This window comes from Notolabrus celidotus, chromosome 1 (genome assembly GCF_009762535.1).
Source record: "Notolabrus celidotus isolate fNotCel1 chromosome 1, fNotCel1.pri, whole genome shotgun sequence".
Taxonomy (NCBI): Eukaryota; Metazoa; Chordata; class Actinopteri; order Labriformes; family Labridae; genus Notolabrus; species Notolabrus celidotus.
In genome coordinates, this window is record NC_048272.1 from 37,485,622 (window position 1) to 37,503,584 (window position 17,963).

The following is a 17,963-nucleotide window of genomic DNA, read 5'->3' on the forward strand; positions in this document are numbered from 1 at the left end:
GGTCAAACACTCAAGAGTAAGAATGCAGTAATGAGGCAACACCTAACTGGCATCAAAGGAGGAACACGTGAGGATTATTTATGCAGACTATCAACACTGTAGGGTCTGATTAGAGCAGGGTAGACACATAATATGGGGGCAGGATCAAGAAGTGTGAACAAAATAAAATAGGAAGTTACAATGATTGAAATGAATGACATCATAAACATGACCCAGGTAACATGATGAATGAGTTTGTCTCCTCTGATCATTGCAAACCCAGGGCATCAAAACACTGCCCCAGATCTTAAATGAGCTCATAAATTGACCTGATACAGTAAGGAGGTCTTGTCTGGGAAAGTTTCCGTGTCTATCTGTTTGGCTGATAGCTTGTGCTGATGGCAAATTCAGATAGAAGAGACACCGACATGACACGTCATGTGTTACACTGCATTGATGGTTTTGTGATTTGAAAAGAAAAGTGAAGGCTCTGTATGAGTTTTCCTCCTTGTTTGCTCTTCTGATCCCTTTCCAAAGTAGAAGATGATGATGTCTGAAGTTTAAACCTGTCATGAGAGAAATGTAGACCTGGCAGGCTCAGCTGGGTTTCTGTAAGGACTACATGAAGCTGATTTGTAAGGAGTTTTGGAAGCATACAGTTGATTTGGATAAGCCAAATTTGGATTTATTGCTTCCTGTGTGCAGATATTTCCCGCCAGTGATCCTGCCAGAAAAGAATTGGAGCAAATAAGGTGAATGTGAAGAAAGCTTGAGAGGACTCTGATATGTTGCAGAGATAGTTTGTGTTTTAGGCTTTTAAGTGGCCTGAAATTGGATGAAACAAGAAATGCTTGGTCAGTCCAGCTTTAGTGGTTGTTATTTAAAGTCTGGTTGAACATGTGTTACTGTCACGGCTAATAAAGATTAAAACCAGTCCTTGTGTTACAAATTGCTCCATAATAAATTACTTTCTACACAAGCTGTTCCCACTCATAGTCTCAAGGCAAACAGGGGTGTGTGTCTCTTTCCTCCCAGGAACAAGACACTCTGAGAGGTTTAGGGCTGCACGGTGGAGTGGTGAGATATGGCCGCCTGCAGACTTCCACTCCCTCTCAGGGGAGGAAGGGAGCATAGATAGCAATGTTAGCTCATAGCTTGACAAAATTCAGAGAAATTACCACCACTATCAGCTCGGGTAAACTAACACGGCGGCTTCCCCCTCTTCTTTGTCTACCAGGGCATTGTAAAAAGAGATGAGATTGTGTTCAGGGCTGCAAGGCGGCGAAACATCCCCATACTCATGGTGACATCTGGGGGATACCAGAAGAAAACAGCCCGTATCATCGCTGACTCCATCCTGAACCTACACCAGCAGGGCCTGATAGAAGCAGAGGCTCTGGAGGCGGAGGGGTCGTCTTCACTGGTGACCAGCATGATGTGCAGCTCTGGATCTGAGGGGTCCAAATTTACGACTGTCTGAGATGCATAAACCCTGGGGTCCTAACTCACAGGTGTGTCATCCCCATAGGTGATAATTTAAAGCACTGAAGTAACTCTGTTCTGTGCAGCGACTGTGACATGATAGGTTACTGCTGTCACATAACAAGGAGCTTATCTAAAGTTAGTGAATGTGTGGTTAATCAACACTTGTTTGCACATTAATGACAAAAAAAGGAGCCTTTTTGTATTTTATGTTTCTGTGTATAAGTTGGCGATGACTCAAAGGGAGTAATCACTCAAAGAGAAGAATGATCCTGAAACAATAACACTCTCCTGACTCAGATTCATAAGCTCCCCCAAAAAGCTACAAAAAGAGTAGTTCAAATATTCATTAGAGGAAGAATAATGGTTTCTATGTTTAATGTATCTTGGGTGCAGAGTTTTAGGGAGGTATTCTTTCATCTCAGGAAATGTGAATACGTCATGTGTAAAAGATTTGATGTATTAATAGTAGATGAAATGGTAAAGAGGTTTGATATTCTTACAGATACACAGGGAGTGTAGTAATTATACTCCATTCTGGTGAACGGTTGTGGAGGTGAAACAAGATAATTTCACATGAAAGCAGTAACTATCAAACTTAACCTGAAGGTGATGTTTAATCCTCTTAGAGATTAAGTGTTCTTCATCCCTCATTAGCATTTAGTTTCATCATATCTGGTACACATAGTGGTTTTCACAAGATAGTATTGTAGATAGTACAAACCTTATGCCGTTTATCATCATTTTAAACTTAAGCTTTAAATTCACTTTGTCTCTTCAGTTCATGTTTACATGAAGCCCTCTATGGTTTTATTGTTGGTACTAAAGCCTGATTTATACTTCTGCGTCGAATTGACGGGAGCCTACTCCGGAGGATCAATAAGGATCAATAAGACTCATGAAGCTCCTGTACCTACGCAAAATGTAACTGCTCGTAGAATTGACATGGACCGCAAGCCCTGTGATTGGTTCATATTATTTCCTGCATTAACAGCACTTCTGGGATCCCCGCTCATCAACCGCACATTGGCTGCACATCGGCCGTGTATTTCATCTCCTCATTTCTATTCTTCATGTAATCATGTCTGTATGATAAACAGCAACATGTATTAGCTGTAGAGTAACATAACACACTCTGACTCGCTGTGGAAAAGTAAACAGAGAACGTAGCCGGAAGCAGGCAACTGGCTATCAGAGAGACCACACTGCCCTCAAGTATTTTGGCGGAGGATTGCTGCGCGACACGGACACATCGACACACAAGTATGTGGTGCTCATGTCCGCGTCAGCCCCTGCTGCTTAGGGGAGACGCCGAAGTATAAATCAGCCTTAAAATATTTTTTCTAAGTGTAAAGAAATTTGAAACACTAAAACGTGTGACTCTAAGCACTTTAAGCGTCGGTGGTGATAGAAAGTTATCTAACATTCCCAAACTCCTGAAAATCAGTGTTCTTGTTGCAGTGTGTCAGTGGTCTGTACATCAAAGTCCAAAAGCTCTAAAGTGTTTGATTGTGCGATCAATGAGCAGCCCCTCAGCGCCCAGCTTTCATGTTTATTTTATTTCTAATGTGTTTGCAGCCGTCTGATACAGAGAACTACACTAATGATGTTTACATTCACATGCAGTCGTGTTTGTGCAGAAAAAGTCGATCTCTGGATGGATTGGATCAATAAGACTCATGAAGGAACCTGAACACATCACTGCTTCCAAAAGACACTGAAGACTCAATACAACACACGATGAACACACAATGAACACATAATGAACACATACTACACAATGCGTGTTTGTGTGTGTGTGTCATCTACACTTAGCCATTTGGGTTGTAAAGGGCATCTCCACTCAATCACATAATGAAACACTCAATTTGCCTTTTCGAGCTATGTTCAGCTTTAAAAGGTTACACTGCATGTGAAGGAACATATAAAGGGAGAGTTCACGTTTGTTACAAAACTGCACTTATTATAGTAATCTTGATGTTTTCAACTATATTGTACATACCGGGGTTTCTGCTTAGACCTGGTCAAGAAGTCCTTCATCATTGCCAGCAGTGTGTTGTGCCAATAAAGGGCTGTTTCACTGACCACGTCAGTCTCACAGACTTGTAATAAGGATCTCATCTTCACATGGAGCTTAATAGTTTACTATAATAAACAGCTGTAAGGCAGGTGCAGCTGTACAGGGAACTCTTAAATCTGTGTGATCATTAATTCAATAAAAACAAAAGGTGCCACCTCCACTCGTGTTTTAAGGTAACCCCACTACAAAAGGTGACCAAACAGTACAAGTACAAAGTTATAATAAATGACAGATATTATACCCAAGCCTTAAACAATTCTGATTCCATGAGCGCCACTTTGGCTCAGGCTGAAGAATCAATCAATCGATCGATCTTTATTTATATAGCATCAAATCACAACAAACATTATCTCAAAATGCTGTTCCAAACAGAGCAGGTCTAGACCACTCTATGTTCTATTATTAACAAAGACCCAACATCAAGACAGGATAAGATCCAGCCCCATCTTACAGACAGGACTCAGTCTGATCTCATCTTAATCCACCATGAGCAGAGCACTTTGCAGCATTTAGCAAGTTACAGTGGCAAGGACAAACTTCCTTTAACAGGCAGAAACCTCCAGCAGGACCAGACTCATGTGAGACACACATCTGCTGAGACCGAGTTGGAGAGAGGGATAGAGGGAGATGAAGAGAGAGAGAGATGATAGTGGTGAGACGGATAGTAGTAGTTGTAGCAGCTGGAGTCTGGCACGTCCACAGTAGGAGAGGTCCAGAGGAACCTATGAGACAAGGGAGCTCAGAGACTCCAGAAAGGTCTATGGTTACTTTAATGGGACAGGGAGAGTTAAAGTAAGTGATGGGGGGGGGGGAGAGACAGGATCCCAGTGTGTCAGTTCCCCCGGCAGTCTAAGCCTATAGCAGCATAACTAAGAGCTGGTCCAAGCCTTAGCCAGCTCTAACTATAAGCTTTATCAAAAAAGAAAGTTTGAAGCCTACTCTTAAAGTTAAAGAGGGTGTCTACCTCCCTCTAGCAATTTACAGTGGTAAGGACAAACTTCCTTTAACAGGCTGAAACCTCTAGCAGGACCGGACTCATGTTAGACACACATCTGCTGAGACCGAGAAAGAAACAGACCCCCCATGTATAGAGAGGGAGGTTATAGGATCAATTTCTGGCCCCGGCATGATTAAAGCACCCAACTACCAACAAACAAACAAACAAACAAACAAGGAAATACTTAAGTAAATGAGATCACATCCTGATTCCTTAAACTAGTGCACTCAGCTGTTGAATACACAGACAAACGTAGACGCCCCAGATGTGATACACCCTGTTGTGTGTAGTTTGGACGCTCAGGGAGAAAAGGAAGACACAACAAAGCTGTTGGCCAAATTAGAGGAAATGTTAATGTTGCTGTGAATGTGGCCGAAGGGTTCTTTTAAATATAAGACCACATCCTCTGTGGACTCTGTCTGCCTGTGCATTGCATGTGTGTTGCAGCTGAGTGGTCTTGAAGTGGCAGCTGGCAGGTGCGGCTGCATTGACTTTCTCATGTTTTTTGTTTGTGTGTGTGTGTGTGAGTTTCACTCTCATTATCTTCTCCTGCTCTGGCTTCACTTTGCTCTTTAAAACCCTCTGTAAGCCCTAGGAAAAAGTAACGTTGAAGGTCTTAAGGCGATCAAAAATGAGCATTGCTTTAAACTGATATAAATATGTCATATATTGATGGATCATTCCAATTTTTTTATAAATCTTTTAATTAACTTCAGTATTAATGTGACATACTGAATGTTCACTAATATTATAATTAACCCTTTAGTTACGACGTGTTTAAGAGCCAGAGAGAGGAATTTAGGGGAAGAAAAAAACACCAAAAATGGATCAGCTCCTGCATAATATAATGAAAACTGGAATTCTTTTTTTGAGTCAACACATTTTGACATATGTTGATGACTTACAACAACACTTTTTTTATCACTGCATTATTTTTCATGTAATGTCCTATGTTTAAAAAAGTTACGTTGAAGGTCTTAAGGCGATCAAAAATGGGCATTGCTTTAAACTGATATAAATATGTCATATATTGATGGATCGTTCCAATTTTTTTTTTAATCTTTAAATTAACTTCAGTGTTAATGATACATACTAAACATTCACTAATATTATAATTAACCCTTTAGTTACCACGTGTTACAGTGCCAGAGAGGGGAATTTAGGGGATGAAAAAAAAATTAAATTATTATCTCCTGTATAATACAATGAAAACTGGAAAAAAAAATTTGGGGTCAACACATTTTAACATATGTTGATGACTCACAACAACACTAATTAAATGACTGCATTATTTTTTTTGCAAAGTCATGTTTTTTATCAAAAAGTCACAATTTTGGCCTCAAATTGACCAAAAGTGGGCAGTCTAAACTGTTATAAATATGCCATACAATAATATATTTTTTCAAATTTTGAAAAAAAATCTTTCAATGGAAGTCATTCATCACTATCAATTGAAACAAATTTTATTTTCAAAAGTTTAACCCTTCATATGCCAGTCTGTGATTGATCCTTTGTTATGAAAAAAACCATGAAAAGCGAATGAGCTTTCTCTATAGGTTTTTGGCTATAATTTGATCCCCCCTACACACACACACACATTATTTTCACCATGCACATATACATACATCAATCTTGAGGATCAATATCAACACACAGAGACCTTCCTTGGTTGAATCTAATTTCAAAATTGCATGGAAGGCTCCAAAATGTAAAACTATAGCTAAAATTCCCAAAAAGAGCCAAAAAAATGATAATCAAAACCTACATGAAGTTTGGCCCACAGTGGAAACATGAAAAGTGGTTCATTCAGCTTAAAACCCTGAACATCATAGATTTTGAAGGCAAACCTACAATGTCAAAGCTGTTTTGAAAAAAAATATGATTTTTTCCTGCAGAATAATGGCATTCAAACTTTGAGTGTTTTATGCTTTTAGGTGGGGATTTAATCAGGGCATTTTTCCCATAAGGAATTCATTACTCCAATTTTGGCTACAGATATTCCCACACACACAAAATAATTTCACTAAACACACACATACACCACTTCCAGACATCTCAAGGTATGCAGTGAACTCAAAAAAGTCTGAACCCATTTGCCCTTTGGTACTCTAGAGCAGGATTTGTGCCCCTAGTGGACAAAGGGAGAGTAGCATGAATTTGGCAAAGGGGTGAAAACTAAGAAAATGGCGGCATCTGGTGTTCTATGGTAAAAATCAAAATTTTAGGTCCCTTTGGTTTGGTTCACAACAATGAGTAACTCAGAACCTTTTTTTCTGATGTAGTAATTCCAGGATCAAAAAACGTGGTTTGAATGGGTTTCAATGGCTGCCATTTTTGGCTTAAGAGCACGAACGTTAGTAAAATGAGTACACTGGAGGACATTACACTTACCAAATCATATATGTAAAAATTTTGTAAATTGACCCAAACAACTCCACTGTCTTTAATATCATGCCCCAAGCTTAGAAAAAAACACCAAAACACAACAGGCGAATATTGCGAATGACCAAAAATGGGCTAAGGCTTACAGAGGGTTAAAAAAAAGTTGCAGAAGTTAGGAAAGGAGTGTAGGCTCCCCATGATTTGAAGGATGTTTGAACAGCATGAAGAGCTGTTTTTCAGGTGCTCGTTCAGGAAGGTGTTTGGACACACTCATAATGAAACTGTGAAAGGTTTGCCATATTACTAATGGCACTGCTAATTAGCTGGTGCTTTTGATCTTGTGTGCTGCATTAGAATACAGTTGAAAGGTTCGAAGCAGTCTACCTTTAATTAGGACTTAGAATATTTCATTTCTTGTAAGCAAGCCTCTTCTTAATACTGATGAGAAGGCAGATTCAAGCTCATCAGCTGCGTGTGTTGTGTGCCAAAAGTCATACTGAAGTCTTTAAAGCTGTACTGTATATTGAAGGGGGGGACATTGAACTACTTCTATGCATTCACAATAATTTGAATAAATCCATTACAAACAAAATGACTGCTTAGTTTTGTTTTATTTCCTTTGTTCAATCTCTGTATTGCTTTTCCATTTTCTATACTAAAGAGACATTTAAAACTCACAGGTGATCATATTATTGCTATGTAGTTTTACATTCCCTCCAACTTTCTACTGAATGCTACTTGTTTTATATATGTGCACTTGCCCTGACACATCCTGCTGTTACAGTTTTAGTTGTTCTGTGTTTCCTGGAATAAAGTAAGTTCATTGGACCTCTTCTGTTTTCACACACAGGTGCTTTTATTTGGTGTCCTCAGACCTCTTAATAATAATAATACCTTTATTTATATAGCACCTTTAAAAACAAATGTTATAAAGGGCTCCACAAACAAAGCATGTTTCAAATAACAAAGTAAACCTTTTGACAGACAGGAAGGAGGAATTTTAACAATGCAAAAATGAATACACGTAAATTAAACAGAATGAAGTAATGTGAAAATAGACCAATAAATCTTTTTTTAAGAGGTTTTTCAAGGATAAATAAATTGAATAAATTAAAAAAATGGATAAGTAATTAAAAGCAGTAAAAGGACAATAAATGAGGTTTTAAGAATAAGAGGACAACATCACATCGGGAAAATTAGATGTGAAAAGGATAAATTAAAAACATTAAAATAATAAATGAAAAATAAATAAACAATAAATGAAATAAGATAATCAAATATAAATCAAAACAATTAATTAGCTTAAAATAATAATAAAATAGAGGTAAAGGCGATTAGAAGGATGGAGTCACATAAAAGTCTGTAAAAATAGGTTTTTAGAAGAGATTTAAAAGACGTCACTGACTCTGCGAGCCTTATCTCTTCAGGGAGGTCGTTCCAAAGTCGAGGGGCTCTGATGGAGAAAGCACTATCCCCTTTGGATTTGAGCCTAGACTTTGGAACCACCAAAAATGCCCCATCCTATGAGAGAAGAGAGGACAGGAGTGATGTGATGTCGTCTGTTGAAACCAGTAAGAAGCCGAGCTGCTGCATTCTGGACCAGTTGGAGGCGAGAGAGTGATTTGTTGGTGATACTGGGGGGGAGGGAGTTACAGTAATCTAAACAGGAGAAGATGAGTGCTTGAATAACTTTTTCCAGGTCGGCTTGTCACAGAATTTATTTGATTTTGGAGATGGATTTTAAATGAAGGAAACAAGACTGGACAGTTTTCTTGATGTGGTGATTGAGGGTTAATGCTGTGTTTGGATTTATGTGACAATAATAAATACAGGTGCAGCTCAAAAAATTAGAATATCATGAAAAAGTTCAATATTTTTTGTCATTCAAGTCAGAAAGTGAAACTCATATATTATATTGATTTTTTACACATAGAGTGACATAGTTCAAGCCTTAATTCTTGTTATTCTGAAGATTATGGCTCACAGATAATGAAAACCCAAAATTCAGTGTCTCAGAAAATTTGAATATTGTGACAAAGTTCAATATTGGAAACTTATGGTGTCACAACCGAATCAGCTAATAAACTCAAAACACCTGCAAAGGTTTCCTGAGACTCTAAATGGTCTCTCAGTCTGGTTCAGTAGGGACACTATCATGGAGAAGACTGCTGACTTAACAGATGTGCAGAAGACTGTCACTGACACTCTCCACAAGGAGGGTAAGACACAAAAGGTCATTGCTAAAGAAGCTGGTTGTTCACAGAGAGCTGTATTCGTGTGTATCCATAGAAAGTTGAGTGGAAGGAAAAAGTGTGGTATAAAAGGTGCACAAGTAACGGGGATAACCGCAGACTGTAGAGGATCGTCAAACAAAATCAATTCAAGAATGTGGGAGAGCTTCACAAGGAGTGGACGCTAGAGTCAGCGCATCAAGAGCCACCACGCACAGACGAATCCAGGTCATGGGCTACAAATATCACATTCCTCGTGTCAAGCCACTACTGAAACAGAGACGTCAGAGGCTACTTACCTGGGCTAAGGAGAAAAGGGACTGGTCTGTTGATCAGTGGTCCAAAGTCCTCTTTTCAGATGAAAATTAGCATTTCATTTGGAAATCAAGGTCCCAGAGTCTGGAGGAAGAGGGGAGAGGCAGTCAGTGATGCTTTGGAGTGCCATGTGATCTGCTGGTGTTGGTCCACTGTGTTTTCTGAAGTCTATGCAGCCATCTATCAGGACATTTAAGAGCACTTCATGCTTCCTTTTGCTGACAAGCTTTATGGAGATGCTGATTTTATTTTCCAGCAGGACTTGGCACCTGCCCATACTGCCAAAAGTACCAAAAGCTGGTTCAGTGACCATGGTGTAACTGTGCTTGATTGGCAAGCAAACTCGCCTGACCTGAACCCCATAGAGAATCTCTGAGGTATTGTCAAGAGGAAGATTAGAGACACCAGACCCAACAATGCAGATGACCTGAAGGCCGCTATCAAAGCAACCTGGGCTTCCATTACACCTCATCAGTGCCACAGGCAGATCGCCTCCATTCCATGCCACATTGATAATGCATGCAAAAGGAAGCTCAACCAAGTATTGAGTGCATATAAATGAAAATACTTTTCAGAAGCCTGACATTTCTGTTTAAAATGCCCTTTTTTTATTGATCTTATGTAATATTCTAATTTCCTGAGACACTGAACTTTGGTTTTCATTATCTGTAAGCCATAATCATCAAAATAACAAGGAACAAAGGCTTGAAATATGTCACTCTATGTGTAATGTGTCACTTTCTGACTTGAGTGACAAAAAATATTGAACTTTTTCATGATATTCTAATTTTTTGAGCTGCACCTGTATACCATGAAAATCAAAGTTCCATTCAAAGCTAGAAGTCAACAGGTCAGGGTGAGTGGTCTCAAGATTGAATCCTAATGTGTCCAAGTCCACCGCTCAAGAAAACCTGATCACCTGCAGCAAATAGATGTTTGTGTGGCAAGCCTCTGAACTTCACAGGCATCTACTGAGGATGTTCATCAGTCACCAAAGCACAATTAGAGAATAAAAGAGAGCTAGATGAGTCAGAGGGTGAGTCATCCGTCGTGTACAGCTTTGCTCGTTCAAATTACACGCTAACACTAAAACTGAACCAGTGCTGAATCTGCCACACACAATGACATGGTAAATAGAGCTTTTCTAGTCTTTCTGACCAATCAAAGCACTTTTTACCCTGCTATTCACATTCATCCATTCACTCACTGATGGTAGAGGCTGTATGCAGTACATACTACATATTGAGTCTGAATGTAGTTTGTAGTATGTCTGTTCAGTTGGATCTGGTCTGCAGGATGCTGGATCAGGCTTCTCTTGATTTCCAGTTTCAGAAAGCAGAAGTAAACAATGACCAAGCTGATAGAGAAACTGCTTCTTTAGCATCACTTATTATATAAAAAGTTAAGAAGTGGTTTATATAGAACTTAATCATTTTCACAGCACCTAAAAACTGAGTGCCGCCATATAGGGAAAAAAAGATAAAGAAGAAGAACGTTAGCGCTGTGCATTTTGGGAAACAGTACGTGAGGGAGACTGGTCCACTGCAGACTGAGACATGTTCCTGAATCAGTACGACATCTGGGTAGTTTTGGCATACTGCAGATTTTGCTCTTGTTCATACTGAATCTAGGCTAAATCAGTACGTACTGCTAGTATAGTAGGTGGTTTGAAAACAGCCCCGGTCCACTGCATCATATTGTGACAACACCAAGCGGCAACCTCTGGTCTTATAATATGAAGCCCATGTGGAAGTGTTATAAACTGCAGTTCCTTGAGCGTCCGATTGAGGCTGGCTGCAGAAACACCAGAAACCACATACACACCAATTCGAAGAAGACGATCTTTACAACACAAATAAACATGTTTACAGCCTGGTTCAAAAAACGGCTTGGATCTGAACAGCTAATTTCTTTATCGGCACACACTGTAAGGGGGGTGAAATTTTTTCTAACGCGACAGTTCAGAAGATACTAAGATTACAAATGCATGACCAAATAGGGACATGACTGACTTGATTGACAGGTGGGAACACATAGCTGTTGGCTAGGAGGCTCAAAGCCCGCCTCTTTACCTCACACTCGCTCGACAGCAGTTATGTAGAGTTCAACATTTCCAATATGGCTCCCGCTGACGATTGGCTTAAGAAGAGCGCTAAGGAATAGATGGGTGACGTCACTGATACTACGTCCATTATTTATACAGTCTATGGACACCACATGTGTTTATGTCCGCTGCCCTAGCTTGGGAATCAGAATTATTGATTCAAATAATCCTTTGATTACAGCTTCCTATTTCAAAGATAGTTTTTCCGATTCACAATTAAAACAAGGTGCAGCGTGAAGTACTACCATGTAGGGGTGAGCCCGACTAAGGATTTGCTTAGTCGAATCTAATTAATCAGATTTTGTCCATAGTCGACGAATAGTCAAATGTTTGTTGTTTTTCCTTATTGACCCAAAGTCTGCATGATGGTGACCGCATGACAATATTACGCATAACCCTTTACAATTAAGAGACTCGTAGCTTAAAGTAAAAGGGACAACAGAATATTATAAGCACGAAACTTAGATTGTTTAAATCTATATTGCAAAAACAACGAGGGGATGGAGAGAAAACTCAAATAAGGCCACCATCCGTTAAACATGGAACAACTCGCCACTATAGAGTAAGGAACCAGGAGATATTTAAACAGTGTTCACACAGTGGAGAGCAGCACTGTGGAGGGTAGTTTGCCCAACTTAAGGATAAACATTTGTGTAATGTTCAAAATCAAACCTGAACCAGCTAAAGGGTTTTTAAATCTCTTAACAGAACCTTTTAAAACAGTCTTTCATCGCGTCTTTGTCCGCTTGAGTCTTTTCAAATTGTACGTGAGGAAAACCATCGTGTTTACGGGCCGAAGTGCGCTCCTTGCTTTGTTCACTGTAAATCCTGTCTTTGAGAATATCCTCTCTGATGGCGTGGAGGTGGATGGGATGCTGTGGATTGTTTTTGAGGCTTCGGACAGCTTTAGGTATCCCTCCTCATTCTTTTGGCCCGTACAGTTTTTGTGTGGTCCGGTAATCCTTGATCTCACAGCCCTCTTCATGAAGCTGCTCCTCATCTTCATCACTATTTTTTAGGATCAACTGAAGTTTTATTTCCTGACATTTTGAGCTGCTATGAACGTAGAAAGATTTAAAGGCCAGCTGAGGTACGTCTACTCCACAAGTCCCTGCTAAATGGTCCACCTTTAATTACCAGGGGAGATTTAATTACCACTTTAAGGAGATTTAACACTTCAAGAGCTGTTCTCAGAATTACATTAAATAAGTCTATATTTATATCAAAATAGGATATATGAGACACTATTTTTACAGGAAACAGGAAAATAATGTAAAATTAGACATTGAGCACCCCCATGATTTGAATGGAATGATCCACATTTCATATGCAAATATTTGACTATGAGAATGGCAGTCGACTAAGGCTCATTAGAACGAATCGTTGAATATTCGACTGTTTGGGGTCACCCCTACTACCATGTACTATAAATTACAATTATAAACATTGTGGAGTTGGTTGATTGGGTGTGAGGAGGTCCAGAAGTGCTGCTTTGAAGCCAATCATCGGCGGCAGCCATATTGGAAATGTTGAACTCAACATAACTACTGTTGAGCGAGTGTGACATGAAGAGGCGAGCTTTGAGCCTCCTAGCAAACAACTACAGTGTTTCCGCCTCAATCGAGTCAGCTGTGTCTCTCGTAATGGAAAACTCAGAATCTTAATATCTTCTGAACCGTCGCATTAGAAATAAAAATTGCCCTCAGTACAGTGTGTGCCGATCGAGAAATGAGCTACTCAGACTACACTTGTTTTTTGAACCAGGCTGTAAACATGTTTATATCTGCTGTAAAGATCGTCTTCTTTGAATGGGTGTGTATGTGGTTTCCGGTGTTTCCGGAGCCAGCCTCAAGCAGACACTCAACAAACTGCAGTTTATAACACTTTCACATTGGCTTCGATTCTTGCGGCCGTAGGTTGGTCTGTACACTATAGTGAGTGTGTTACCTCTGTTTTCATTACACATGTTCCTCTGTGCAAGCCCACACAGTCCTGAGAACAGGGGTACAGTCATCAAGCAGAATAAGAAACACCTGTGCGGGTGGATAAGGGGTGTGAGGACTCTTACTTATCTGCATGTGTATGCTGTTTTCATTTCCCCACTGACAAGCAAACTACACTTTATGAACAAAGCAGGGAGGAAGCAGAGCGGGGAGTTTGATTGAAAAAAGAAATCAGTCACAACAAGCAGCTGTGCAGACGGACAAAATATGGAGGCAACATGCAAGCAACACTCATTTTTCTGTCAGCGCCTGATTCTGCATGTTTAGCACTTCAAGAGGTTTTTTAAAGTTTTTATATTAAAAGTTTTTAACAGCCATGTTACAAGCTTCAACACGAATCACTTCATCTACCTTATTCTCTGCAATAATCACTGTGATATATGACAGAGAACCAATTATACCGATGAGCTCATTAATAACACTGTATATTTATTAGTGCATATTTTAGTATAACATATGAGTTGTATTAAAATGAACTCTGCAGGTTATTAATAGGAGCACTGAGACACTATTAATCCTCTATTGTGGGAGGATGTATTCTTTATCTTAGATTGCTATAGTTACTATATTCCTAGATTGTGTCCACCCACAGACGATGGATGGACTTACAGAACTCACCATGACAACATGATTTCATGCAGGCTGTGTACTGTACAGTAGGAAAAAGGAACCTTGCTCTAAGCTTCATTAAACATGATTCTCTGGCAGTGTGCCTGGCTCCTTGCTACCATCTTACCTCAGATAAACTGCCTCAAGGCTCAGCTGGATGGAAGCTGAGACATCGAGTGTTTGCTGTCTGGCTGCTTGTATTGGGATGTTTTCAGTTCAGACAGACCGGAGTGAGGTATTAACAGGCCAGAATAAACATCCCAGCTTAACCAGGCAGGTTTGAAAACAACACTACAACAAGTTGATGAAAGCTCTGCCCAATGTTTCACTTTAATGGATAGCTGTGGTAATGAGACTTTTATAGGCTGTGGCCACATAAAAGGAGTGTTTCAGCAACATGGCTCTGTGTATACTCATGTCGGTCATTCAACAACTGCATGATGAGATCCTGAAAAATGGTGTACCAGAGATTGAATGCCAGTTAGTGTATTTCTGTCTCTATTGTTCTCATTTTATTGTATTTATTATTTGAAGTATTTTATATATCTATATACAGTGGGGCATAAAAGTATTTAGTCAGCCACTGATTTTGAAGTTCTCCCACTTAGAAAGATGAGAGAGGTCTGTAATTTTCATCAGAGGTACACTTCGACTATGAGAGACAAAATGAGAAAAAAAAAATCCAGGAAATCACATTGTAGGATTTTTAAAGAATTTATTTGTAAATTATGGTGGAAAATAAGTATTTGGTCAATAACAAAAGTTCAACTAAATACTTTGTAACATAACCTTTGTTGGCAATGACAGAGGTCAAATGTTTCCTGTAAGTCTTCACCAGGTTTGCACACACTGTAGCTGGTATTTTGGCCCATTCCTCCATGCAGATCTCCTCTAGAGCAGTGATGTGTTGGGGCTGTCGCTGGGCAACACGGACTTTCAACTCCCTCCACAAATTTTCTATGGGGTTGAGGTCTGGAGACTGGCTAGGCCACTCCAGGACCTTGAAATGCTTTTTACGGAGCCACTCCTTCATTGCCCGAGCGGTGTGTTGGGGATCATTGTCATGCAGGAAGACCCAGCCACGTTCCATCTTCAATGCTCTCACTGATGGAAGGAGGTTTTGGCTTAAAATCTCATGATACATGGCCCTGCTCATTCTTCCCTTAACACGGATCAGTCGTCCTGTCCCCTTTGCATAAAAACAGCCCCAAAGCATGAGGTTTCCACCCCCATGCTTCACAGTAGGTATGGTGTTCTGGGATGCAACTCAGCATTTTTCTTCCTCCAAACACAACGAGTTGAGTTTTTACCAAAAAGTTCTATTTTGGTTTCATCTGACCACATGATATTCTCCCAATCCTCTTCTGGATCATCCATATGCTCTGTGGCAAACTTCAGACGGGCCTGGACATGTACTGGCTTAAGCAGGGGGACACGCCTGGCACTGCAGGATTTGAGTCCCTCTCAGTGTAGTGTGTTACTGATGGTAGCCTTTGTTACTTTGGTCCCAGCTCTCTGCAGGTCATTTATCAGGTCCCCCCGTGTAGTTCTGGGATTTTTGCTCACCGTTCTCATGATCATTTTGACCCCACAGGATGAGATCTTTCGTGGGGCCCCAGATTGAGGGAGATTATCAATGGTCTTGTATGTCTTCCATTTTCTTACAATTGCTCCCACAGTTGATTTATTCACACCAACCTGCTTGCCTATTGTAGATTCACTCTTCCCAGCCTGGTGCAGGTCCACAATTTTCTTCCTGGTGTCCTTGGACAGCTCTTTGGTCTTGGCCATGGTTGAGTTTGGAGTCTGACTGTTTGAGGCTGTGGACAGGTGTCTTTTATACAGATAACCAGTTCAAACAGGTGCCATTAATACAGGTAACGAGTGGAGGACAGAAGAGCTTCTTAAAGAAGAAGTTACAGGTCTGTGAGAGACAGAAATCTTGCTTGTTTGTGGGTGACCAAATACTTATTTTTCACCATAATTTATAAATAAATTCTTTAAAAATCCTACAATGTGGTTTCCTGGATTTTTTTCTCATTTTGTCCCTCAGTTGAAGTGTACCTCTGATGAAAATTACAGACCTCTCTCATCTTTCTAAGTAGAACTTGCAAAATCAGTGGCTGACTAAATACTTTTTTGCCCCACTGTATATGTATGCAGTAAAAATATATATTTATACATATATTTAATTCATATATAGTAAATATATATAAACAAACATTTTAATACGTATATGTATGCATGAATAGTACATACATATACAGTTTGTGTATATATTTATATTGTAAGTGGGGTTGGATGAGGTACTTGTAAGTGTATTATCCACATAAAATCCATTACCAAGTAATTTAGCTAATTTTAGGAAACTCCAGCCTAAACAATCATGTTGGTACAAATGAACGCTCTATTTTGAAAATTTTCCTTTGGCCTTTTCCATTTTTGTTGTTGTGTTTTTGTTTGCACTATTTGCATTTGTGACATATAGTCATCATAGGTGTTCTTCTACCTGCAGCAATATGATAATCTATTCAAGTCTGTTGTCTTGGAAAGAGACAAAAGGGGTGGCAGAGGCTGCTGTGCAAAGTCCCCAACAGTAAACATTCATAAACATTCACACCAGGATGTGTCTTTAAGGCAATAGGTGTCACGACTGAAGAAGGGAGGGGGTGGACCCAAGTGCAGATTCAAAATAAAATAATTTGATAAACCAAAAACAGATATAAAACAAACTTACTTCAAACTCAATCCAGGGACCAAAAACACTGGGACACTGGAAGACAGGAATCCGAGGAATCCACTCTCCAAGGCGGAAAAACATTGGTGAAACTAAAAACTTAACATACCAGACTATTCTACAAAATAAAACACTGAAAACTAACTCAATACCACAGGAAAACACACAGGGAGTAACAAGACCAAATACTAAACACACAAGAACACAAAAAGGTAACAAATAAAACACAGAACATGAATCACTGAAACGCAACACTGGGAAGACACAATGATAACGATGAAACAAAACCAGAAATCAAAGACAGGATTCAGTGGGCTCAGTGTGTTGTGTCCAACCACAGCTGATAGCTCCCTCCATTTATAGGATCAATGATGCTTCAGTGTTGGAGGGAGTACTTACAAATGTCTGCATGGGCCAAGCTGAAAAAATATAGCCATACAAGAATAGGGAAAAGGTTTTATGGTGATTGTAAGACAAACAGCAGTCAAACTAAAAACACCACATAGAGAATAATTGAGACAACAGGAGCACACCCCAACTCTCCAAAAGTATCATGATTGTGCTCTGACATCGAAAATGTGTCTCTGAGAGTGAAATGGCTTGAGAAATCGTTAGGCTGGCATCAGTCACGCTTCAGTCCCTGGCCTATTAGTCCCCTAACATCGAGCAGGTAAAAGGCCAAAAGTGCTGAAGTGCTTCTTTGAGATTGGACAGGCATGATAGAGAAATGGGGATGGAGATTGGAGAATTTTGGATGGATAAGCATCTCAACCAAAACTGTTTTTGTTCCCAACACAACAATAAATCCGGGGAATAAATTCAGGTCTTCATAAGTTAGTTTTAGTTTTAGTGCAGTCACTATTTACGAATACTGAGAAATCTTACTGATAGAAAACATAACCATGAAGTCTGCTTTCTGTTTGGTTCTTTAACTTTGTTTCAGTACATCAGAGTATAAACTCAGATCTCTTGGTTTTGGCTTTTGGTGTTAACGTGTCTTTGCAGAAATGAAAGTGTCCGAGTGAAAACCAATAGAGCAAAGTT

General features: G+C 39.7%; 1 protein-coding gene across 2 annotated transcripts in view; it reads left to right on the forward strand.

Moving 5' to 3' along the window:
• hdac11 (histone deacetylase 11) overlaps positions 1-3,701 on the forward strand; it is a 50,548-nt gene extending 46,847 nt beyond the window's left edge. The window contains exons 11-12 of one of the 2 annotated variants that reach the window (XM_034680767.1): positions 1,217-1,490; positions 3,088-3,152. In XM_034680767.1, the coding sequence (XP_034536658.1) occupies positions 1,217-1,459 (243 nt within the window). In that variant the 3' untranslated portion in view covers positions 1,460-1,490; positions 3,088-3,152. Of the gene's footprint in view, positions 1-1,216 lie in introns of both variants that reach the window. The other variant, XM_034680692.1, reaches the window with a different exon arrangement.
• Positions 3,702-17,963: the final 14,262 nt, after the last annotated feature.